General features: G+C 38.9%; 1 protein-coding gene across 1 annotated transcript in view; it reads right to left on the bottom strand.

Annotated features, from left to right (window-relative positions):
• Positions 1-27,020, bottom strand: part of PTPRR (protein tyrosine phosphatase receptor type R) — a 152,095-nt gene that overhangs the window by 10,577 nt on the left and 114,498 nt on the right. The window contains 6 exon segments of the mRNA XM_057429459.1: positions 1,068-1,225; positions 2,380-2,490; positions 8,751-8,888; positions 9,846-9,925; positions 16,365-16,449; positions 22,985-23,171. Of these exon segments, the coding sequence (XP_057285442.1) occupies positions 1,068-1,225; positions 2,380-2,490; positions 8,751-8,888; positions 9,846-9,925; positions 16,365-16,449; positions 22,985-23,171 (759 nt within the window).

Here is a 27,020-nt window from a genome sequence, read left to right as displayed (position 1 = left end):
AATTCCTCCTCATGATTACAGACCTTACTGTCATATTGCTCACCTCAGAAAGGCACCCTAAAGACCTTCATTACTGAAGATTCGTACTAAAAAAAAATACTCTCAAGAAACATCCACAGGTTTGTGGATTGTCTAGGGAAGCAATAATTCCTCATAAAAACAGCTGCATAAAATTAGGGAAAGTTCCTTATTCATCACATTCTGGTTTGAAAAACGACGGGTGGTTCAAATCTGGCTTCCATTTCTCTAAATTTCCTAAATACGGAGTTGAAAAGAAGTGGTTCAAGATGAGAAGTTCTGTTTTGATGTACTTCTAGGAAAAAAAAAAAAAGTAGTATCCCAACTGTAAGAGATGTATCATCACAGTTATGGGACAAAGGAAGTAAGGAAGCATAATTTTCATTTATTTTCTGGTTTGCTTCACTTTTCACCTACTTCTTTGCACCAACAAATCCAGTACTACCTTCTGCTATTTCAATTGCAAAACTGGGGCAATGAATCAATACAAAGAAATAAAATTGAATTTAATTAGAATTCTTAGAAGAACATTCTCTGATTTATTACAATTCATGTGAATAACACTCTGCTCTTGAGTTCAAATAACACTTTGCTCTTGAGTATCAAACCAACTGCCTGTGTGAAATTAGTATTGATGCATTCTGGTCTCCAAATTTGTACCCAGTGCTTGCTGTTGAAAATTTACTTGCTTTTCAGCATTTTAGCCAACCAGTCATAGGGCATTGCATCTGACCTAGGCATGTAATTATGCAACAAGACCGAAAAGCAAGCAAATCATGACTAGGAAACAGAAGCAAAATAATTTTCCAGCTGGTCTTGCAGAAACAAGGTTCATTAGCAGAAACAGAGAATGGTTTAGGAACAATTTGCTAGCAACAAGGGAATTCTCTCCAAAGCTCAAATCCAGAAATATGAACTGAAAAAAGTCAATTAGCATGAAGAGGATCTGGAGAATTTTACTCTTCCCCAAATCAGTTCTTTGTTTAGGAGGATGTGATTTGCTGTGGCCTTGCTTTGGGCAGTCATTTCAGAAAAGGATTGCAAATTACCTGCAGTGCACAATGACAGGCCCTCTGCCTGGTGATTCTACCCTGTCCTCTTCTACATCCAGCATGAGCTGCAGCAGAGGCTGAGCGCTGTCGGGGGTTTTGTGGTCCGGCCAGGATGTGTACCAGTAGTGTTTCACACTCCGGGACTGACTCCCTTGCTGAAATTAACATGAAGATTTTATAAGCACACTTGGGGTGAACAATTCTTTTTATTTCTCTTAATGTTGTGGTAAAAAGACAGTAAAAATGTTAAGAGAGATTTAAAGATGTTTTTTATAGACCTTGGAGGATGCAATTGTAGACAACAGACACCCAATTGTAAGAAGGGTTTGTGCATCTGAAAACTTAGCTGGTTTCCCAGCTATGTAAGTTCCACTCTGTCCATCTGACTGCTGCTGACTTGCTGACTGTTACTGTCAATTGGGAATTGTCAGAGATGTGTTAGATCAGCATGAAGATGATACAGAAAGATTAGCTTGATCTGGGCTTCTCCTAATTGTTATTTATTTCTGCTACCTTTTATGGACATTATCATAAGGGTCGGATACTAAAACTACAAGAGTATTTAAGTTAAAAGTGCAGAAGAACTGCTCTTTCAGATTAACCCATCATCCCAGTTTGTCCCGTTGCTCTATCCAACAGAGGCTTCTACCACTTACTTCAACAAGCAAAGGGCCTAAATGTGGGATAATGTGACTTGTGTTGAACAACATGACTTCTGCCCACTTCTCACTGGCTGGACTGAAACACCAAATTTTCCCAGTTCATTACTAATTGCAATGCTTTGTCAGGAGAAGCAGACCAGTTCAGTAGCACGCAAGTGTAACTGGGGAGTAACTCAGAAAAGGATCATCTGCCTTATTTACAGTTAATATTTAGTCAGAAACATTAAAGTGTGAAGCTTTCCTTTATATACTCCTTATATTTTTAGCTTCTCAAATGGAATACGGATGCACTCAGCACACAACACGAGCAGCTTAACTTTTTTAGAGTGATGCTATGCTATTTATTTCATTAACTAAAATCTCTTTACATTGCCTTAGCCACGTAAAAAGGCCTCAAACCAAACGTAATTCAAGGGAATGGAACTTGCACTCTTTTTTAAGCCTTTGTATTGCCAGAGTGATACAAAGCAGCAGTAAGGTAAGTGTTCCAGTGCTTTGGTCTCAATCATACCTTGCAGCTGTGAGCTTCATAGCTCAGTTACTCCTTTTGTAAAAATTTATGCCCCTTAAAAAAACCTCTTTAACTTCATTTAACAGTAAAAAAAAGAAAGCATTCGGAACAATGCTTCTCAGATGCAGACCGTTACCTTTATTGTAAGCTGACGGATAGTGTAGTTCTTGCATTCTTGCACACTGTTAACAAGGACTTCCACCTTCCCATAGATTCCTCTTTTTTCTGGCCAATAAAGCACACATTTCTGGAAAACAAGAATCAGTGTCATCAATCAGCTGGATCCTGGAGCCACATTCATATCTAATTTTTACACAGAACGTATTTGTCTGGAAAGTTGGGAGGAACTCAACCAAGGGGTTACTCATGTCAGAAGCATTCCCAAAAAAGATACTGCAGGGCTCTTAAAGAATGACTTAGGCCTGATTTTCAGGATCTGAGTTTTTCAAATACAGATTTCTATCACTGAACACTTTGAACAGCTATTTTTATTTTTAAAAGCTCAATGAAGTTCAGTCAAAGGAACTCTTTTCCACATTCAAAATTAAAGATTTTTTCCCCTAGAAAATTCTTTAATTCATAGAATTAAGTTTATAAAATGTTCTCTTTCCAAAGGAGATTCCCTTCTGAGCAAAAGATTCAGAGTTTGTCCTCTCCTCACAAGACTTTTTATCTTCTTTACTCTCCTGAGCCCTGATACAACAAAGCTTGTAAATGTGCCCTTAGATCTTAATGAATTCAATGGGACTTGATGTGCATGTTAAGGTATATTGCAGAATCAGAGGTGTCAACTATATAACTTACTGGAAATGAAAGCTAAAAAAATCTATCAATCAGTCTTGCTAGAGCTACACAAAATTATATACAGAATTCTTAATGAATCAGTAGTGTTAACAGTCTTTCAGCAATGTATCTGACAAGCACCTACTGAAAAGGAGATGAAGAAATAATAGTATCTACAATATGAACCATTTTATTTTTCCCCTCCAATAGTTTTCTTATCTTCAAGTCAACTGCAACTTCATATTCATTTCCATGAAAGTATCTCTATAGTCTACCTGAAAGCAAACCATCCCTATTCTATAAATACTTCTCTAAATCTCTAAAAATAAATGCTTATTATATTAAGCATTATCTTAAGATCGTAAAGTGTTTGAAAGCCACGTTTTCTGAAATAATGCTGGCCAATATGATGAAAAGAACCCCAACAATTAAAGAAAATATTCTTTTTAATATCCAGTGCACAAGTAAAAAACCAAACAAACCCAAAATGCCCAGAAAACAGACAGTTCTACAATAATAGGAATCCCAGAAAGAACTTGTTTGCATTTCCTCACAAACTTTTGCTGAATAAACTAGTTTACATTTAGACAGTAGCCTACATTACACAGCAAAATGAAAAAATCCCTTTAATGTAATTAATTGCCATAAACCATAACTCCCAGTAAATCATGCTAAAAAGGATCCAAAACAAATTATCAGTGAAATGCAAGGCTTTACCACCAGGTGTGATCTTTAAGCTGCTACGCGATAACCCAACAGCTGACTGAACTGAATCATCTCTGTTGTACAAATACTTTTCTAAAAATAGATGCTCATTACCTTAATAATGTAAGGTGTGTGAAAGCCACATTTTCTGAAATAATGCTGGCCAATCTGAGCGGTTTCATTGACATCCTGCCTTTAGCAGCATTACCCGAACATCCTAAATTTGCTGTCTCCCCGAAGACATCAAGAATGGCAATAAAATACTCAGAAATTTGTACAAAAAGAAAGGTGTTCACAAGTTCCACAGTCCCCCCATGTGACACGTTTAGCTACTATCATCTGCCAGATCTGCAATTCATGCCCCTCCCTGGGAGCGTAGTTTTCAGCGCTAATATGGGGAAAACTCTAAATACACAATTGTACCCTGACAATCAACAATAGTTGAGTCAACCCCTGAGACTTTTTGATAAATGTGAGCATACAACTACAACGCTCACTACAAAGCCTTCAGGCACTTCAGAAGAGTGTTTTTCTTGACTCTTTCCCAGAACTGGAATTGGCAGCTTGCACTGGGTGGACAATGAAATGGGGCTGTTCATTAAAATAACTTTCATTTAACAGTTCGTCTACATTTAGTGAAATACAAAGGATTATTTTTAATATAGTCTCTGTGCATCTTTTATAAATACCATTTGTTACTGCTTTAAGAAAAACCTTGAAAATACAGCTAAGATCAGCTTGTTCAGGCACTTCTAAGAAGACAGATACTTGGGGGAATTAACGTGCTTTTGAAAGTTAATTATAAAAGAAGGATAAAGACGAAGATGGGAGGGTAAAGGCATCAAACTTATGGAAAATAATATAGTAAATCCCAGGAGCATCAGCAAAAACAAGTAAATTGCCTCAAGACACTACTTGAACCTGAAAGATAATTCCATTGGTCCCATATAGCTATATCTTAAACCTGTTCAAAAGCCAAACACAGTGTCTGAGAAGTCTGCTCTCTAGTCTCTGGTCTGTAATCAGTAAAAGCCTATTGCAAACAGTATGTATCAGAAAAAAAAAGAAAGAATTTACTTGTTCTTATCATCACGTCATCTTCCACCTCCACTCTTTCTGCTGGTCCTGATTCTGTTCCCTGCTCTTCTTTCAGGCTGCATATTCATTCACTATAGCACTTTCTAAATAGGTCACACATTTTGTGAGCTTGGGGTTGAACATACAATCCTCTATGCAGTCAGCAAACACATAACAACTATGAGCAGGGTTTTTTTAAAAGATGCTTAAGAGGAAAAAAAAATAAAAATAAAAAATATCCTAGCCAACTTGCATGGCAGCTAAAAGCCTGGGAAACCTCTTACTTCCATGTGGAAATTCTCATCTTCCTTCCATCTTTCAAATTCCCCCCTCAAATTAATTTCCATTGGTTAGCTTTTTGCTAATAAACGGTTATTTATTTCTGATCTGCCCCACAAAAATGACACTCCCTGACCTGAGCAGGAAGTTTATATAAGAAACAGCATCTCGCATGACCTTTAATTGGTTTCAGCCTTTGTCCTTCCTCCTGTGACAGGCCTGCAGGCTTTGGTTCCCTCCAATCCCCTGTCCTGTCTCCTTGCACACCCCACCCCAAACCCGCCAGATGCCAGGCTTCATGGGGCCTCTTCTGATGTGGATCTCCAGAACTAAGGCACGCTCTGCCTTGATGTACTAAAAAACTCAAAATTAGGACCAAATCTTCTAAAGTTTTTCCAAAACCCAAAACATATCTATAGTACCAATACTGAACTATTAAGCAATCTCCAAAGAGGCTTAGGTGAATCTATAAAAGGTAGGATTTCTGAATTCCAGAATCTACTTTGCTGTGCATAGATCAGTGTGCTTATAGAGGGAGGAAAAAACATCCCATGAAAAACAATATGAGCTTAAACAGCGAGTTAACAAGATTGTCCTAGATAATTACTGACAAGATTTACATTATCTGAGTTGAATAAACACACATTGTTTAATGCATCAGTCAGTACTAGGCCTTTCTTCTTGTAGAATGCCACACGGTATTCTTTATGCTTCCTAAAATATGTTTTCTGGTTAACAGGTAATGTTGCTAGTAAGCTTTTAAGACAAACTAAATGCATATTATCTATGGAATACATAGCACAATTACGAAAAACAGCTGGTACAACAGAAGTCTATAAACATCTCTGTAAAATTATATAGAAGTCTATAAACTTCTTACATTCCACATATTTGTCAAATTCCAGTTAACTAACTTCTGTAATATATGAAGTTCGCATGTGCCTCATGGATAAAGCTATGTAAGATCCTGTCCTAAAATATTACTACAGACGGTCCCTGATCTCTTAGAATAGGATGGGTCACCCTGTGAAAGTGACTACTGCTCTTCAGTGACCAGGGAGGGTACCTAGATCACTAGATGAGTTGTGATTTTCCTCATATTAACCCTAAAATTATAGCCTAGAGTTACAAGTTTCTCATTATTCGTTCAGGCAGAAGCTCCTTTGCTGTAGACTCTCCTTGCATAGGCAGATTTCCAGTCTGTTCAGACATTGTGTAGTGCTGAGGACAAGTTTTGCAGATTCTGTTTAAAACACTCAGAGCACCCATAGTTCCTTTAGCATTATTCTTGCTTACAAATCAGTCTCCTTTTTTTAAATCAGTCTTCAAAAAGAAAGAAAATCCAATAATTGCATGCTCCATGGTTGGGTTTTTTTTTCATGCAGCTGAAATGGGTATTTTGTTCAGCACTCTACTTTCATATTACATCTTCATCCATCTTACAAAAACTGTTACCACAGAGTCTTAATCATTTTTTCCTCTCACGGAGGGAAGTAACTCTATAGAATCTTTTGTTTATCATCATTTCACACAATTCCCTTTTTGATTGCAAATTCATCACATCAGTATATTGCACTAGGACACTAATGTCCCAAATAATTTTACTTATGCTAAATAAATGAATTTATTGTTGAGATTAAGGTTTTCCATGTGTCTCTCATTTGAGAGCTCCCTCATTACACATTACTTTATAGTACATTATAGCTCAAATGGAGGCCGACTGATGTTACATCAACTGAGGAATGGGGCCTACAACTGAGTCGGGTATGGTGTTTATTTGTGCAGGGGTGGATGTGGATGAGTATGCTTTCAAATGTGAAGGAATCTGTATGTGTGTATACTGCAGATGCACCTCTGTGAAAATGATGGAAATAAAGCAGACAATAGAAAAGAAAAAAATATCAACTGCTATTACGTGACATAACATCTGCTTTTGCCTCCTCTTTAGAAAGCAAGTTAATACACTGAGCTCAGCCACTAGCTAAGCTGTTTCCTTTCCAGTAGTAAGCCAGGTTTCAGGAGGAACCTAACAGCAAGAGTTTCTAAGGTTTCTAGACAGAGCAGGACAGCTTGTGCAAACACAGCCCCTCTATATAGCCTGGGAACGATTTGAGATTCCCCATCCTTTCTATTAGGAGGAAATTACCACTGCCAGGCCACAACAATGCGGATAAACACCAATGCCTACAGCCTGTGTAACTCAGGTAAACACAGGGCTTCCTGACACGGTGGAAACTACTGGGCTCTTCTTTCAAGTCATTCTTCTTACACAGTGTCAGATGTGAGTGTTTAAACAGTCAGCATTTCCTCAGTGAAATACTTACCCTTTTGGCCAATTAGGCCAGGGTAAATTTTCTGTGTTTTCAGGAGTAACCTTTTTAATGTAGGCTTCTGGACACTTGTTTGAAGTCTAGTGCAAAATGGCACCTAGTTTGGAAATACGGCTTGGGATATTTTACAGGACTAACCTACTTTTTACATATAGCTTTCATAAAATCCATTTGATTTTAAGTTTATGCTAGAAGCCCAAACGCAGGGTGACAAACAGCCAAGCAGCAGTCAAGAGCACAAGAAAGAAGAGTATGTCTACTGAGTCCACATTTTCATGGGGCAGTGAGTTTGAGCCCTGGGAACGCACTCACGATCTCAGTCCCCTGATCACTCAGATTGGGAACTTTGCCTGAATAAACTCTGTTTCTCTATCATCACATGCATCTGAGTTTGAAGAACAGGGGTGTGAGTGAAGCTGGGGCAATATAGCCTAGTGCTTACCTGGCAAGGTGCTGAGATCTGATTGAGGTACCTAACTGGAGCTGGGAACTGATACCAAGTCTAGCAGTTTGGACTCAAGGAAAAGTCAAACTCCTTTGTGTCTGTCTCTCTCTTGTCCACAAGCCTTGTAAACCACTTGTTTAATGTTTATTCTTCCAGAACACAGCTTTGTGTTGGCCCTTTGCAAGGGACAGTAATTTTTGTTCCTAATGTATGGCAGTCACAAACATGGACTCTGGCACAATCAAGGAAAACCTGGCAACAATTTACACGAATACTAAATAAAGCTATTAAAGTTGTAGTTAGGAATTGATCCAAAAGTCACATATGTATAACAGGCAGTTAGATGGCCGTTAGCAATTAAAATACAGTTGTCATCTCTACTTGGTACTAAGGTAAAGAGCCACATATTTTCATTCTGGCCAAGTCCCTCTTGTGGTATCAGCATTTGGGAGCCCAAACTGTATTTCTGGGATGGTCCAGAAGATTTGTAATTTCTGGAATGGAATCAAAACCTGCCATTACAGCAAAGTGAAAACTTCAACCACATCAGAAAACCTCCATAACACTAACCATTGATTCTTTATATACCAGAAAGTTACAAGAAGTACAGAGGTAACCAACAGATAAATGAGGTGTTTCTTAAAAAATATGAGCCTAGCAGCACAGATCTAGAAAATGGAATTACTTTTTGTCTTTTTTAAATGCATCTCTTATGACTGCTATGCAGTTGCAGTTGGTGCATTTGGCTACCCCAACTTTACTTACCACATTGACCATTACCAGATTATTTAAGAGCCGGTTATCTGCAAGCTTCCTTTCATATATGCTAAGGTTCTTTCTACAGTATCAGCCATAGGAATAGTTTCTCAGTTTGGCTAGTTGTCATACCTCATTTTTTTCTTTCAGCTTTGTGATCATAACAATGACAGGGCTGTCTTCTTGCCAAACCATTTGCCAGAAATCATTCACGGTATTAATCATGGGTCCCTGAGTTGCAATGAAAGCCTTCTCTTTACCTCCATATCCCTGGTTCAGAAACAGAAACAAAAGTATTTGCTTTAAATCCATGTGGTCAAAAAAATTGCAGGTGGATGTTCTAAAAAAGCAGAAAAATTAATCTGGAATTTCAGAAAAAAAACAAGTTACTTGAACTGAAAACGGTTATGACTAAGAGTAGAGCAGATCCGAAATTTTTCAGTAGAACAGCTTTTCCTCTGGAAACTGGATGGGCTGAAATGATCCTGAGAATATATCAATCCCTTGCAAATTTCTCTGCTTACTTGGCTTCTTCTAGCTTACTCTGTTGTCCAAGTTGTTGGGGCTTTCCATCATCCATATTGCTGCAGTGCTTACAAGACAGTTTACAGTCAACAAGCCACAGGAAAAAAAAATGAGAACTATAAAATTAGTTCCTATGAAGATTGATAACAGGAAAAAAAAATCAAAATACATGAATGCTTGTGGAATCCAAGATTCTGCTATATATCTTTGCTAAGGGAGAAGCACCTTTATGAGACCTTATAGAAAGGCCAGAATATCAGTATAGGGAGTCCCAAGACACACAGATGTATAGAAGGTCAAAAAAGTGCCAAGCTAACTGTAGGGAAGCAGAGGAAAGGGAAAGGCAATACTGGTATCTCTGTCACTGTTAAAAGGTAACTCTCATTTCCTTACTATAAGACAGTAGGACAATATTAAAAGGTAAATACTGAAGTAAATAAATAGTAACATCTGTATTTCTCAATGTTTTTTATAAACTAGTTGATAAAGTGTTTTCTTACCACAATCATTTTAATATATTCATGGCTATGTGGTCTTTGTTACAAATAGTTCAAGAAAGTATTCCTGTCACACCAATGTAGAAAAAAAGATAAGGAATTATCAGTGAAGACAGGTAGGAGAGTGGCACCTTAGCAAAACCAGGTATTCATTGGAAAATGAAATATTGTTTCAAAAGCACATGAAGAGTGTACATTTACTTACCCTAATGTAGTTAGCATTTATGTAGGTACTCAGCGAGTCAGATGGATTTTTTGGTTTCAAATACACTCTGCTTAGAGGATCTAAGAGCACAAGGAAGATGGAAATTGGAAAGAAAATCCGTAATTAGAAGGTTTCTATAGAGAACTGAAGACTTTTTGAAGAAAATAATCTACTGTTATTTGGGGCTGTCAAGCACTAAAATACTATGCACCCAACTCTTTCCTCTGCAACAGATCATTGTGTGTGACTAAGGTGCACCTGTAATGCACAATGCTGAGCTGTGCAGAAGTATCTCAGCAAGCTGTGGGCATTGAAGCAACACTATCAGGTCCAGGCAACATCCAGCAAGCTCTAGTTTGCCTGTGCTGAGTATCAAGCTGACCTGCCTAGACTGTCTCTGAAACCTGTGTCATATCATTGTATGATGCTAAATAATTACACCAAGTCTTTTGAGTTCAAGTTGGGTGTCTTTGCCTGAAGTTGCACTGTTCCAATGACTACAGTTGGATTTAAATTAGGAAAAACTCCTTCTCCCTGGGATGAAATCAGCTATGTGTTTTTATTCTAATTTAAGTTCACTGCAATGGGCTGGACCAGGAAATACCTATCCTTCCCTTCAGTCCTGTGTTCCATATGAGAAACTTGTGACCGCTCATGTGTACTGGACTGGATATGCAATGACAAAATGCAGGAACATTTTCCTTCACGCTTTTCTTTCCTTCATTATCTTAGATACCTAGAACAGAGCTGGGCCCAGCTCTGTTGAGTATAGAGCTTTTGGTTACTAAATACATCTTGCAAAGGAAGTTTTTGTGCTCTCATTTGTGATGCTGTGATTCTCGATGTATTAATTACCCTTTTGGAATTAAAGCCAGTAAATTCTCAATTACACAGAGTAACAGAAAGGGATAAGGAGATGGGGAGTGAGGTGCCTATGTTGTGGCTGTCTAGGGACACTTTGGTTTTCTTCACACCTTTTGTGAAAAAAATGTTTTACTGTTAACAAAATGATACGGAAATATTTCTGTACTAAAAAAATAATATTCTGGCTATTTGCTAAAATAATTCATTAGAATCAACAGCTTTTTGACAGTATACAAGACACCTATTGGTTTGGAAATCATCTCTGGACAGCTGCTTTGCTGAGTGCAATCCAAGCAATGTCTTCAAAGATACATATGTGGATGCTGAACTGAAGAGTTGTAAGATAACACTATTTATTATGTGGCCCTGCTGTTTGTACAAGAAATATATAATTCATGTACATATGCAGTAGCAAAAAGGGGTATTTTCAGAGTTGGTTTTGTATTCTTTTTGTTACTTTTCATCCTGTTCCTAAGAACAATATAAAGCCTTTGCAAATCAAAGGAAGAGGGAGGATGATCCCAAACATACTATATGTCATTTTCCCACTGGAGGCCATAGGAGTGTCTTGGACAGGAGTGGAGCCTTTGCAGGACCCAGACTGGTGTTCTGAGACCATGTTTCTTAAAATGTGCAAACGAATGCATGACTTCTAGTTCAAAGACTGTATGTGGAAGTCTTGTCCTCTGTGTTAACAGTGCTACATGAACCCTAGTTAGCTTGTGTTAAAATCTCTTTGTACTAGCTTTCCCAACTTTTCACTTTTTTTTTTTTCCTTTAACAATATGAGGACAGGAAACCTCTCATTCCTTTTCAGCACAGAGTGATTATAAGCCATTTCCACAAATGCCTCAGGCTACGTGGCCTTGAAAAAACACCCGCTTCCTCTAACTCACACAATGCCTCTGATTCTGGTGTAGCTTGACCCCTACCTCAAAAACCCTCTTCCAAACAGACTCAACATCCAGTTTAATTACCATGTCTTGAGATAAATCCCTCTGTTACTAAGGAGCAGCTAAATCAGTTTCATAATTTCTGAGACCTCCTTCCAACTCCAATCAACGAAACAAACACTGCTTCCGGATGGGAATCTTTTCTAAATTAACAGTCCTGATCCGTTATGAAATACTCAAGTGCTGTAAACTTAGCTCTGAAATGAGGAAAACCTGAGTGCCCTTAAACATCCACAGCCACTAAGCAATCATCAGACACAAATGGAAGTAATTTGCTTCCTCCTGAATGACAAATACCTTGGAGGTAATAATCTTTTCCTCAAAGATGACAAAGTCTGAGAGTCTGAAGCTACATCAGAAAGACACAGATGGTGGCTGCAAGGCTGAATTCATCAATCTTTGTAAAGCAATCTTGAAACGCAGCAGAGCTGTTAAGCACTTTTAATTACTAATAAAAAACGTCTCCTGCAATTCTGACTTAGGCAAAATTACTGCTGTTTTCTTCCATGCATCTAGGAAGTCTGGAATAGCTTTCCCATTAGAGTAGAAGAAGCTCCCTCTAACTCCATCTTTAATAAATTAATATTGCCCTGAATTTACCAGGCTGGAGGAAAAGGAAGAGATTAAAGGGGTTGGAGCTTGCCAACATGAGATTGCCCAGTGCAGGCAGCAAGGGAAGCTATATGGTGGCACTGCTGGACAGCCTCCCCAGCTGCCATCAGCACTGGAGATTCATCCGCTTCATGAACACCACCTTGTCATAAAGACATGAGGCTTTGTCCCATTGCAAAGGCTGTGTTCATTTTACAGGGGGTATGATGTGCTGTGGTTGTTTTTTTGCTTCTTCACTGCTACTATGTTTTGAATTCATCAGGCATGGGTATGTCCTTATTCGTAGCACTTCCATGATAAGTCATTTTTAACTCCCAGTCCAGTCCTAGTTGTCTTACCAGCAGTAGGACTGAAGTACTGTGAGAAGGGATGTCCTCAAGGTATGTCTGCTTTGTGAGCAGGAAAGGAAAATGAAAACTTTGTGAGCAGACTGCTCTCACACTCGCAGCCCAAAAGATCATTAATCTTTCAGATAACTGAAACATTTGAAATCCATCCACCTCTATTTTGCCTGGTTTTGTTTGCAGTCTGTAAATGAATTGCAGATACTAGTATTATTTGGTAAACACTGTTAACACAGAACGTGGAAGAATCATACCAGACTGCATTCCCGATCTCTGCCAGGTGGCGAATAGGCTATTAGACTTGCAAATAATGCATTTGGCTTAAAACACCTCACGTATAAAACACCTGTAAACAAAGCATAATTTTTTAATCTCATCTGAATCATTTCCTGGCACTTCCAATGTAAGCCAGGTTTTCCCAATGGAAAACTTAACAGATTTATGATGATGAGCGCTTCTGCATTTTAATAAAAATCCTTCATCATGACAAAATAAAGTTTTATCCATGCAAAGGGGATTTTTTTTATCTACTAAAGAAAAGGTTGCCTAATATCCGCTTATATTTTTAACTATGCAGTCTAACACAGATAAGCGTAATACTCGCTATTTACAAATATTACAGATATTATGATACTCGTGACCACAACTAGGACACATTTTGTTCACTCATATGGATACACAAACTGCTTTGATAAACCCATGTTGAATTCTCCTAAGATTGAACAGTTTTTCTCCTTCTGCTTTGCAAATGGGATCTTTATTTTTTTCAAAGCCTGCTGGTGATCCTATTGCCTTCATTAGGGAGCAGGACTGGAGCAAGCATGACTGCTTGCAGTCACAACTGCAGTGCAAGGGAACTGGAAAATTCTCAACATCAAGCGCATGGTTTCCCAGCATCTGTCCGTAAGCTTGCATAATAAAGTGCTTTGTTCATACAGTTGAGGTTTAACTTCCCCCTGGTCTTTAGCTGGAGAGCCAGAGCAAGTTTTAGCACAAGCACTTCAATCAACAGCTTGTGGATTTGTTGGTCTGACCCACCAAGAGCTTCCTACCTTCATGTTACTGCTCTTCTGCCGCAAGTGTTTTCACGTAGGCTTTTGCCCTGAGGGTACTTTCAGAAAGGGGTAAGGAATGACATCCAGGTACCTTGGATGTGTTGCACACATGGGAATAGCCACAGAATAGTGTTAAGCCTCTTGCTCCGCTGTAAGCAAGAGCCCATCCATGCTGTGAAGCACCATGAGAATTCTGCTTCTGGTCTGAGGTGGAAAAGTGAGGTAAGAACGGGAAAAGAATGGCTTTGAAGCTGAGGTCCTGCTGCTGGGACATGTAGCAGGAGCTCCAGGAGATAAGCAGCAAAGGTGAAGATGTAAGAGGATGAGGAGGGAGCAGCAGGGCTGGTGTTCTGCCACAGGGATGTGACTGTGGTGAGAGACTGGGAAATCTGTGCATATGATTGGAAATTTGCTCAAGGAGTGCAGAGGGAATGCAGCTGAAGATACGGAGTGGGGTTTAACAGTGGCTGGAATCACAGTCAGGAGGGAGGACGGAAAAACAGTGATTTTAAAGGATTGTTTTAGCCACTTGCTTCTGATCCCACACTGTCCCCTTGTACATTGCATGAGCATGTGTATGTTATATATGTACATATATATGCATTTATAAAACAACACTTAAAAAACTTAAAGAGGCCTCCTGTGCCTCTTTGCCGTAGCAGACACTCTTGTGCCTGAAGAGGCATAAGGGTGTTGGCTATGTTATACTGCAACTGACACATCTTTCATGTAATGTAACATTTCCTGCCTTTTATAGTTTTCCATATAGAATAATTTTCATTAGGCATTCATTTTATTTCCCATGAGCGTGTCTGGCTGGGCAGTATCTGTTAACACGAACCTGCCCTCATGCACCCTGCCACAGAATTATCTCAGAAAATGAGAACGTCCTCCACAGGGCAGAGGGTGGAGATGGCAGGACTGGGCATTTTTAGGAGATAATCCATCAGGTCAAACGTCACTTGTCACCACAGGTGCCCTGATTCAGGAGACGCACCCAGCGCTGGGAATGGAAAAGCTGATGCGGGCATATGAAGCAGCAGGTTGATATCATCTGAGCAGGAAACCAGGAAGGCTGTTCTATTTAATCACTCGAATCATTTCCAAACCCTCTTGGACTGGGCGTGGGGTGTGCGAGTATTTATTATGAGCATGTGCCTCAATCCACAAAATACCTTCTTTGAAAAGGCCTGGTGCTAACACACAACAGACCTTTTGATTTCTGTCAAGGATGGTTACAAAGTGCCTGTCAGTGAGTAGTTGTGGTGTGCACCAGCAGTGTGCTTGGACTCAAAATGTGCCGCAGAGTTAGTGGCACGTCCCAGCTAACTGGAGGTGAAAACACAAAGGCATGCTGGTTCTCAAAGCTCATCAGCATCAACCACAGCCCAGCTGTTGTGTCCCAATTCAAAACACATGCTACTGTGAACCAGGACTCATAGCACTTGCAAGGCATTGCTGAAGGCGATGCTGTGGCTGGGGCAGCTTGGATGCAAGATGCTGTGGGAAAGGAGAACTCCTTCCAAAAATCTGCATGTCAGGCAGAGCGAGGCTCTGTGATATCCTGGCTCCACTGCAGCTGATGGCGAATCTTGCTGTCGTCAAAGGGGTCAGGACTTCACCCTCAGTGTACATCCTGTTGATTCTGGGCCAGACTCTAAGGGAGCTGAATTTTCTGATTATTTGGTATATAACTTGTATTCAATTAATTTCCTTAATTCCCTTCAATATTTCTCGATAGCACTCAGATGCACAGAGCTATCAGTTGTAACAGAAAATCTAATCTTGAAGACTACGGAAATCTTACTGGGGGCTGAAGGGAAGCAAGTACTCCACACTAGTTGCTTTCCCAGCTATGTACCGGATTTCTGAGATTAATCTAGTGGCTGAGGGCCACCAATTTTCATTAATTTGGCTGCAAAGCCTTTGTATGATGTGAACAAATCACAGTGTGTTCAGGTTCACTGAAAGAAATCACGTCATTTAAAGTGTGTGAATTTGCATGACTAACACATAACGTAGGCCTACAAGGACATTACAGAGATGATTAGAAAACAAATTTCTAATTGGTGGGATATGCTGTCATTTTTATAGTATTCTTCATTCCAAACCTAAGCAAAGGGACGTGTTTACATTTTTCTGTGGGACTGTCCTCCACCATTCTGAATCACTGAACTGTTTTACTTTGGTGATGTCAGAATTTATAAAATCTCAACTATTTCTGTCTATATTTAGTGCAATGTCAAAACTTCCTCAACCTATTCTGAAACTGAACACAAACCAAAATGATTATTAATATAAACAGATTTCACTGCAGGATGGTTTGTGCTGTGATGGATGGAGGCAGCAGTCTTGGCCCTCTTGTCATACAGATCAGGGGAACTACTGCAAGGCACGGTAGACCCCTCTCTACCTATCTGCCCAAGCTTTCCTCCAGAGAAAACCTAGGTTGCATTTCAGTACATGGTTGGGATGCTGCCAAAGCCTGTGCCTACTAAGGCATCCAGTGAGAGTTCTGCATTTCCCAGTCCTACAGCACTGGGATTTTGTTATCTTTCTACATAGACTATAAATACACTTATGAATGGGTACACAGTGATCAAAAGATAAAGAAAGCTAGATTTTCACAGCAATCCACTCTCAATGCAGGACGAAATGTCACCATAGGAAACCGAGGGCTAACTTACTTACTTGGCAAAATTGTCTTATAGCGGTTTTTAGTTCCATGACTCGGGATGTCAATTTCTTTGGGATCCACAAAATTCATTGGTATTTCCTATAAAAAATAAATTAAATGAGATCGGTGTTTCCAAAGGAGCCATGCAGGAAATCATCCCCAGAAGGCCATCTGCTGTTACACAACTGTCTTTTGACATCAAAGTTATTAAGAAAAAAAGTGGTTCCCACCTCAAGCCTGTCAACACCCTTCCTTTAATAAACACAGGGAGTTGCATATTGAAGGGGTGACTTCCAAGGAACACTTCTGATGAAATATTTAAAGCAAAGTTTTTACAGGATCTTGAGAGAGGTTAAAATGCACAACAGTCCGAGAAAAGAAGAGTTGAAAAGTGCAGTTCTGTAGCAGAAAAGCACAACATTTTCCATAACTGGGAGAGGAACTTTCAAAATAATTAAATACTAATACCTGGCAAACATTTTTGTTTAAATTTTGTGTAAAGCCCTTAATAACGTCAGTCAAAGACCTCACTGGCTTTTTATGGAAATTACTAGAATGAAGTGCCTTAGTATTTTGCATTCAGTGACCCGAAAGTGTAATAAAACTTTGAAGCTATTTCTCTTGATTCTTATTTTGATCTTTTAGTGACTGATCTGCATTGTCTTCTTTACATACACAGATGTTCAAGTAACCGATGCAACGGTTTGCTTGAAGTACCAAAAATACATAGATTATCAACTGAAAATTACTGGTTTTCAAATTTTTTTTTGTCAGAATGAAAAGTAAAAATCCTCAATTTTTTCATTGAAGAAAATGTTTCACCTGGTCTAAGGGGATGAAGAATAATTTTGATTTTGAGGTCCTGAAACATTGTTAGTTTTCTTACAGTTGAATAAAAACAGCCTTTGAAAATGGAAAGATCAAACATGTAGTTTGGTGTTTTTTCTCCCTGACTGTAGGAGATGTTTTACCAACCAAAACAATCTGCAAAATCACATTAAAAATGCTTCAGCTGACCCCATTCTCAATTTTTTACTGGCTTTTTTGTTGTTTTGGTTTGTTTTTGGCCACCATTATTTAAAGTATCATAGGATAAGCTGGAATTTGATCTTCAGTAAATTAATACTTCTATTTAAAAGCACAGTCATTACTACAGACTTGAAAACTTCATTGCTATCCCAGGACATTTATCTGAACAGACAGCAGCATATTAAATAATTGCCTCTTACAGATACATAAGAACAAAAGGGTCCTTTGACTGGCACCACTGGCAAATTTACTGAAGGATTTTCCTCCAAAATCAGCAGGTTTCTAACTCCACAGGCACAGGCTTGCCCAGGGCTTTGACACAGATGAGACGCATGGCCACTGCCCTTCAGACCTAAGCTTCCTGCCCAGCATGAGTGGCTGCTGCGGGGACTTTTTAGAGGAGCAGGGATGAGGCCCCAGCTTGCCAAGGATGCATCCAGCAGCAGGTCTTTATATGGATTAAACAAGCAGGGGAAGGTACCCTCTTACTTTTCTGGCTGAAGGCAAATTACGTAAAATTGAGATGGGTCATAAGGAATTGCTTTGAATCTTTTCTGCTTCCCAACTTGGCTTCTGAACATTTTACTGCATAAGGGTGCAACTTCTGTGTTGTTTTTATTTTCCTACTTTCTCTATTTAATCACTTCTCTGCTTTATGCCCATGTGTTTAGTAGGTCTTCTTTATTCTTCCTCTCTCCCTCACCCAATTTCTTCCTTGGTCTCTTTCTTGTTCTTCAGCTGACTCCTCGAAAGAAGAACTCGCTGCCTCTTATTTCAGGACAGCCAAAGTGTTGCTGGTAAGATACACCTTCCTTGCAGGTACTTTACCCAGTCCATTTTCAACTCCCTGGATTGCTATCCATATGGTGCCTGCACTAAGCACAGGTTCTTCTCATTTGTAAGACTCCATTCCTGCATAAACCTCATTCCCATTCCTTCAGGTCAAACAATTTCACCTCTATCCTTCTTCTCATGCCCCTTCCTCCTCTGTGGACCTAACAAAATGAGCTGTTAACCCCCTTTCACATTTACCTCTGATTTTCACTCCTTCCAGTGGTGACCTCTCTGAGACTCTTCTCCTTGGCCCTTGGGCTCCAAACTGGCTCTAATGGACAGTGGCTGACCTAGTGGCTGACCTAGAGTTTGCCTGCTTCAGTTCTGGCTTGGAGGAAACACCACCAGTGCATGGCTTCTGAAAGGATTCCCTGCTAGACAATATACCAAGAGAGAGCAGTACACTAAGACTGTGTTTAACACAATCTATGTCTGTCTAACCTACAGAGACTGGAAAAAGATGTGTGAGGAAGAGTCCTCTGCCTGCATGACAAGAGACTGTTTCCCTCGTGATGCCTCCTGATATTTTAAAATAGTCCATCATTTGGCAGGTTACTGACAGATGCAAAAATGCCACTGAGTTGAAAACAGAAATGCATTTCTCTGGGCCAGCAAGGTCAATTAATAATATTAATCACTTACATCCTGTAAACACTTTCTACCCAGTGGGCTCCTCCCAGCAGTAAGTACTTGTGGGGCCAAGGGCACAAGCAGAAATCTGACAACACACCATGGATCACAGCCACAGACAAGTCATTTATCCTGAAACTGGCTGTGAAAAGCAAGAGAGTATTCCAGAGGAAAAAAAAAAATCAGGATATTATGGGGATAATGTTCCTGCTAACATGGGGGAAAATAATCCCAGCAGATTGCAAATAGCACAAACGTGCAAATTAGCATACAAACACTGTAGCTATATAGGCAATATGTCTCAATTGGTTTTATCAAACATATATGCATATTATATATAACTAAATGATTAAAAATAACGTATAAGCTGCATACATTCGTGTGCTTAGTTGCATGCAGCAATTATAGATGTGTATGAATATATACCTTTGTTCATGGGGTACTTCACCTCTCTGGGTGTTAATCCTGTAATAACAGCTATTGTGGCTCACATTAGCCTGTCATGCTACAACTGTTCATGTACAACTGTATATGATTATACATATATATACATATATAACTGTATATGATAACACACAGATATGATTTGGGTCTCTGAAAGTATTCAAGAAAATGTGGCAAAATTTAGGAAAAGTCAGGCAGATATTCATTAAATTCAACCCTCCATTTCTACGAGAACAAATTTAATTCCAGTATTTTGGAAATATGATTTTTTTTTCTGTTCTGTCCCCAACTTCAGACATTCTGTCTTTTGAATAGTAGCAGCTCAGGCTTCTAAAGAAGTATATGCTGGGCAATTTATGTTTTCCTGCTTACAAATAAGATATATTCTCCTAAGTTTTTTATCATTAAAAAGAATAAAAATAAAATAGCTCCTTTTTCTTAATAAATACTATGGAAAAATATTTTGATGGTATCTTATCATGTTTTACAACAAAAAATACAGTTAATTCTCACTTAACTGTTAATAAAAGAAGTTAATTAAAGAACTAAAAATAACCTGAAACTGTTCATGTTTCAGTTTTCCATTTAAAACTTAGAACGTTTCTCCACTTTTTGCACATTTGGAAGGTTTTTATGGGATCTAATAATTCTAGACTCAAGAAAACTGTCTTATTCTATTTCTTCAGCTAGCTAAAACAAGCTGAGTGAGCAGAACGAGTGAGGGTTATATATTGCGTTCTTTGCATGCCTCAAGTTCCTACTGAAGCTATTATCTGTAGTAAGGAAGATATTAAACAGATACTGTTCAACAGCTTCATCTCAAAATACATTTTAAAACATGGTTTAAAACTGGAATAGACAAGTCATGATCTCTTCAATACAATTTTGTGGAAACGCTGAATGGACAAAGTCATGTTGAACCCCCCCGAGGGACAAATAAAATGTGAGTCTTTATTGCCCCAAAGCCATGCACAGATGCTGTGTGAGAGGATTCGGGTAAACAGGATTCTATGGAGGTGCCAAATTGTCTGTACAAACTGTCTCTTAACACAGGGCACTATAAGCACTATGAAATTATTTCTTCTGGTTTTCCTGCCTGAGCAGCAGAATGGCAAAGAACTGACGCATAACTGGTGATAAAAGTATGTTGTATGATTACATTTTTTTCATGTACACTCTCTGACCAATTTTTGGTAAAATCACTGAAGGATTTGTTTTTCTTAAGCAAATGACTTTTACTACAAACCCCAGCTTTTGAAGGTGAATAAAAGCACCGTGTCATAGGATACAATTATTCATAATGAAGAACTATTTTTAGAGTAAGATGGCACTCATCATCTTTCTATTCTATGGACTTTCATGTACAAACTAAAAACAAAATGAAACTTGAGGTATCACATGCTTTGGTACATTTATTAACTGAATTGTTTGTATGGCTTTGTTAGACCTGTAGTAGTAGTATGCTCAAGGGGTTTTACAGGTCTTCCAATTCTTACCTGCCTTGTTAGGATACACATTTCTGTGTGGCTCTTATTAAATTTGAGCTACAAAAGCAGTCTTAAAAAGCTTTGCTTGTTTAGTTTAGCTAGCTGAGTTGCAAAAGCTAAACGAGTTAGGCTAAAGTTGGGTTAGGTAGTTGGTTATGTTAGTTTCCTCCTCTCTGGTACCCTCTGATAGCACTTGGTAGCAAAGCATCTGAACTAGAACAGGACAAGCTTTTCTTTGCATTGCAAAGAATGATACCATTCTTTGAGCATGAAAAACCATGAATAATCACTCTATTCACCTTGTCCTTGCTATCATGATTTTATAGGCTTCTGTTAGAGCCTCTCACAGTCTCTTTTCTAGGCAGAAGAGTCCTCATCTATTTAGAATCTCCTGATACAGAAGCTGCACTAGTGTGTGATTATGTTCGCCATACTTCTGTATGTGCTTCAAGGTTCAGAGAAGCATGCAGGTGTGACTGCAATACAGAATTTTCCAGTGTCATAAAGATGTTTTCTGTCTTATTCTCTAGTTTTTTGCTCAAGTTTATTAGCTTTGTATTTCAGAACCCATCAAAGTATACCCTTATTATCAACCCCGAATTTGCTCTGCCTCATCACCATCATAAAACTCTTCTGTAATTTCTCTGAAGTTTATTTTTAATTTCACTATCCTCGGTAATTCAGTGTCATTATCAAACTTTGCCAGCTTAATATTTATTCCCTTTTCCAGATGACTTAAGAGCATCTTGGTCAGTATCACCTCCAGAATAAATCCCTCTGGGACTCCAATGGTGAGCTCCTTTTACTCTGAGAAGCAACCAATCCTTCCAGTGCTAGACTATTGTTATTATTCCCCACTGTACTGCATTTGTTCATATATCTGTTGGATTCTTTCCAATTTCTCTGATTTAGACATCAGATTTCTAGGCCTGTGGTTCTCTGGGTGTCTTCTGGTGCCCTTCTGAAAAACTCCTGTTACCTCTGGCCCTCTGATTCCTCAGCTGCTGGGGCTCAAATGCTAGGTTAAACCTGCCCAGTTAATACATCAATAACTGCATACGTGAACTCCTTTAGGATTCCTGTGTGAATACTAGCTTATTCCAGAGAGTAGCTTTTATTCATTTTATTGATTTGTTCTAGAATCTTTTCCATTAACACTTCAGTATCAGATAGATCCTCTAGTGACCTGTTTGAAACTACTCCTTGCCACAGAGGTAAGACATTCCCTAAGTTTTTCTATGAACAACACAGATGCAAATAATGCAGTCACTTCTCTCTGACTGTTTCAACTTCTCCAAATCTCTTTTCTACCCTTTTGATCATCCTTGTACTCTTTGGTAAGTTTCATGTTTTTGATATATTTGAAAATGGAGTTATGATTTTTTCTTTTTAAATTCAAAACCTTTTTTGGCCTGCCTTATTCAGCTCTCACTTCCAACTGGCCTCAGTTTATGCTGTTATATTCCCCTTCTAAAAGTATCATCTCCTTACTTCTTATAGTGCTGTTCATCTGGTTGTTTTGCAATACCAGTCTTTTTCAGGTCTTATGTAATTACGTGTTTTCCCTGGCTGAGTTTTTCCTAATCTGATTTATTTCTATCTATCAGCCTACTGTCCTCATTTTAGATTCTTGCTTTTTTGAATATCAGATACACTTGTAGGACACTTCAGGTTTTTTGGTCTTAACGTATGTCACGCTTGCTGTATGGAGTACTTGTTAAAAGATATTTTTGACTGACTGTGAGTATCCCTATCTGCTCCAAAAAGTCATTGATAGTGACTAAAACTTTAGTCTTCAAACTGCAAAAATACGTGATGTTTACAAGGGAACAAACAAAATCTCCAATTATTACTGTGTTTTCTGTCATCATAGCCTTTATGATCTGTTTGAAACTGTCACAGTGTTACAGTCCTGGCTGTTTGTACTGTACCTCTAATACAACATTTATCCCATCTATGAATGGAACTTCAAATTGAGCGGCATCTGTATTATCCATGGATATAGCTGACTGACTTATCTATCTTCAGTGCTTATCTATCTTCAGTTTAATCATAAAACACCACCTTGAAACTATCTAATCTGCCTTTCAGAAATGATTTCTACCTTAACATTAAAGTGTTGCCCACTTATTCCCCCCCCCCCCCCCCAGTTTCTGTTGTGCCAATTATGTAAACAAAAATCTACATTTAAAACTTGTTGTTAAACTCACCATGAATTCTGTTTGAAGTAAATGAGAACATGCAACCGCATCTCGAAGCTGCTGCCGTGTCAGGATGCGGCCGGCTGACTGTAGGTATTCCATCGCTACCTTTTCTCGTGGGGTTGGCACAGTGACGAATGGTTCAACACTTCCCAAACTGCTCATATCCAAAGTCAGTGAGACATTGGATCCTCGTCTGTGTTAGAAAAGAATTACAACAGTTACATCACATCTCTGTTACTGTAAGTCCCATAGTCATGAAGATGATCCTGAGTTATTTATGCACTCTGCCCTTCTGTATAGTCATTGGGAGATTTGGGAATGCAAAAACTCCAAGACAGTTTTCACTGGTAGGACTGGGTGGCCAGAAATCCAAGACCTTATATATCATCCTGCCTCTTGAATCTAACAACCAATACTGCAATAACAGTGTGCTAGGGAGCAACTATTTGGATTATTCTTAGAAGCAGAAACTGCTCCCTATATGCTACTTAATCGTTCTGGATGTCAAATGTGAAAATGATATCTTAGTAAGGAAGAAATGTTTCATAGAAAACAAAAGGGGATATATTTCTAACTGATAGATATAACAACCTGGAAATAAATTCATAGTTATGTCAGCATTATGTTTTAAGAGTCTACTCAAACATACAGAATGGAGTGAAAAAAAAGTGATAAAATCAGCAGGAATAAGTGGAAAGGCAGTGCAAACACTGCAATTACCCAGACAGTGGACAATGTCTCAGGCTAGGTAGGACAAAAGGGAGATGCGATAAACCTCTCCCTAAATAAACTGCATCCCAGGAGGAGGAGTGGTCACAGAGAGGTTATTTGGAAATGACAAACACCTCTTGCAAGACAATCAAGTCCATCAACACTGCACATTTCTACAGGAAATTAAAGTTGCATCCAACACCACCTTTAAGCAATGAAAATACAAATAAAGCACACTTCTTTTTGCTTTCTCCAAACAACACTTAAGAAAACTGTTTTTTCATAGTTTCAACCCATCAATGTTATCTACTCAACCCTTAACTTTAGGTATATTGACTGCAATAAACTGATGATCTCTGAATCACGATGACTAAACTCCTACTGGGTGGATGTCACTGCACACTGCTCTGGACACTGGGATGCGGGTAAGGTACAGTTCTCTCTTTTGCAGTAATAACTCATATTATTATAAATATCATACAAGCATCACCAGATAGTATCTGTGAAGCAAGTGCTATTAATATTGGGGGAATGATTTCCTCTAGTCTTCAGCTAAACTTGTTTGTGTTAATACTTGCTTTTTACTGCTTTTTCATTATTAACCAGTGGCCAATATGTATTTTCATGCACACATATTTGAGAAAATTACTTTTCTTTGCAGACACTGTGACTCCTTACTTACTGCTGGTGTGGCTGCTCTGTTTTCTGGCCGCCTTCTGCCACCAGAAGAAGTACTCTTAGGATTTATAATCTTCTTTGTTTATATCCATATGAACTTTTTTTTTTGTCACTCTGACACAACTTAAATGCACTTTCCTTCTTCTCATATGTGTCAGTAATTTTGTTTTAAATTAAACCATTTCTATCAAATCAGTCTGCATGAATAGAAATTACTTCAACCATTCACCTGTTCGCAAAACACAAAGGAACAATGGCCAAGAGACAAGGCCACCCAGTGGAATCAGTGAATCCCACATTGTCCCCCAGTGTCAATAAGCCTATTTCAGCTCAGGTGATGGGTGGGTGATAGCAAGAGCTTTGTGGTCCTGGCCAACAGATGGTATCACTGAGTCAGTGACAGAAGCAGAGGTGGAAGAGGCAAAATGGAGCTGTCTGCCTCCAGGGTTGAATGGGGACAATTGCTGTTGGCAGAGGGAAGTAGGAGGGGTACAGTTCCACAAACTTTTATAGGAGGTAGGCAAAAGTGAAGTAGCATCCTGAGCAGAAATGACTAGTAACTGATACATGCATAGGCTACCAGTAGTGGTCTCTGGCTCAATACAAAACCTGCATCATACAGAAGCCCCAGTCAGCACTACCAGAGCTGTGACAGCCTGGGAGATGGGCACACCACAAGCCAGCTGTGGTGGCCACACTCTGCTGGACCCTGTGGGAGGATGCTGGCTCATGCTCCCATTGCAGCTCCCCAGGGGACCGTCCTGTCCAGTCCCTCAGCTCCATGTCTCTTCTCAAGGAAAACATCCTATTGGACTGCTTTCTCACAAAAACCCTCCTGCGAAAGAACCTCTTCTGACCATGACTAGTGATTTATTCCATGGAAAAAGGCAGTCCCTCAAACAGGTGTCCAATCTTTTGACAACAATCCAGAAATATACAGAGGAGGTGTGCAATGAATCCCTCCAGAACTGTTTAGGCTGAGAAATGGGTAGTGATTTAGACCCAAACATACTTCTGGGAGAACCTACTGAGATTTCCTAATATAGAGGAAAAGTATTTGCATTGTTCAGTAACAAAGTACAGTGAAAATGTTAATATTTTCTTTGGCTTTTACATTGTTATAACTGACAGTCTTGGCAAAAAGGCTATTTCCTTTATAACAACAACAAAAAAATATACCTGATCTAATTATAACTTTGAGTTTACAGCTTTTACCATTTATGGGAATTATTGATGAATACTGGTGTTGAGAATCAAATAACTTACTCTGGAAAGAAGAAATAGCTTTTGCTGCATATTTACCACATTAAAAACTACACATTGAATAAAAACTGGATACAGGGCAGCAAATAAAAGTGGGTTTTTTAGAAAGTCCATAAGAGGATATACAATAGATAATAGCTCTAAAAGTAATTCTTCCATAAAAACAAGCATCTCAAAGAACACTTTTAAAGTATGCTTCAGATAACAAAAATATTTTAATGATGTTTACAGTGGCAATACTAACTATTGTCAATATTAATCACGCAGACTTCTTTACTGCATTTAAGACCATGCTGAGAAATAGGTTTGAAAACATGACATATTGCCTTGTTTTGAAAGATGAGGGAGGGCTTGAACCCATCATGCACTTGTATATCATAATAGAAGATGCTTTTAGTCTCCGGTCTTGTTCTGCACTCCTTGGATTCTCTATGTTCCTGCAACAGTTAAATTCTTCACTTTCTCTAGAAAAGACTGGAAAGCAAGAATTCTCTGCTCTTTTACTACCTGCATGGAAAGAGCTTGGGAAGTGAGTCCATCTTTTCCCACCTTATTGTAAGGGACTGCAGAAGGCTGGCCACAGAGCAACAAGGAGGTACCACCTAATACAAAGCCCATTTTTGGCAACTGTCCCTTGTCTCCAGTAGGTTTTGAATAAAGATATTACAAACAAACCAGTGACATTTCAAGTCAGACAACTAATTTTTCTTTCATACACACACACACACACGTATCTCCTGACTACTTACAGGTATCTTTCCATTTTAAATGAGAGTGAAGGAGCCATACACATGGGTTTTACATTATTTCTGAATATTCACAACCCTTTTTAACCATTTGAATAACTTTATATTCTTTATGTTCCCCATGTTAATAATTTGGGCAAAACTGGAGAAGATTTTGTGATGATACACCTCCCCCTGCGGCCCCTTGAGGTTGTGTCTTGATGGGGAAGACCATCATGTGAGGAATCTGAGGAACTGTAAACATTCATGACAACATTATATTAAAATCAGCATGAGACTAACTCTTCCGAAGTTTCACCAGCTGGGACAGCTACCTCATCACTGGGTACGTGAATAAGTGCAATCAGGAAACCACTTGTGTCTGTGTATTGTCTAGTATCCCAGAGGGGGGTCTTACTACATATTCACAGCCCTCTTTCCAATTGGGTAATAGGAACAGGTCCACTGATGAGAACCCATGGAGTATTTTTAATAACACATTTATAGAAGCAGATTTTAGAACAGGCCATGATTAAAAAAAAAAAAAAAAAGATTAATGCAATGTTTGTTTGAAAACTCTCAAAAGGAAGCTCCACCTGTCCACCTTGGAGTGCCACCAGGTTACTAAAGCCTATTAATCATTACTGAGGTCATTTCCAGGTCTT

This window comes from Pezoporus wallicus, unplaced genomic scaffold (genome assembly GCF_028554395.1).
Source record: "Pezoporus wallicus isolate ANWC-B61680 ecotype Strahan unplaced genomic scaffold, APGP_CSIRO_Pwel_v1 contig_5069, whole genome shotgun sequence".
NCBI classification, from domain to species: Eukaryota; Metazoa; Chordata; class Aves; order Psittaciformes; family Psittacidae; genus Pezoporus; species Pezoporus wallicus.
Note: the sequence above shows the minus strand (reverse complement) of the source record. Positions and strands in the feature narration are given on the sequence as shown.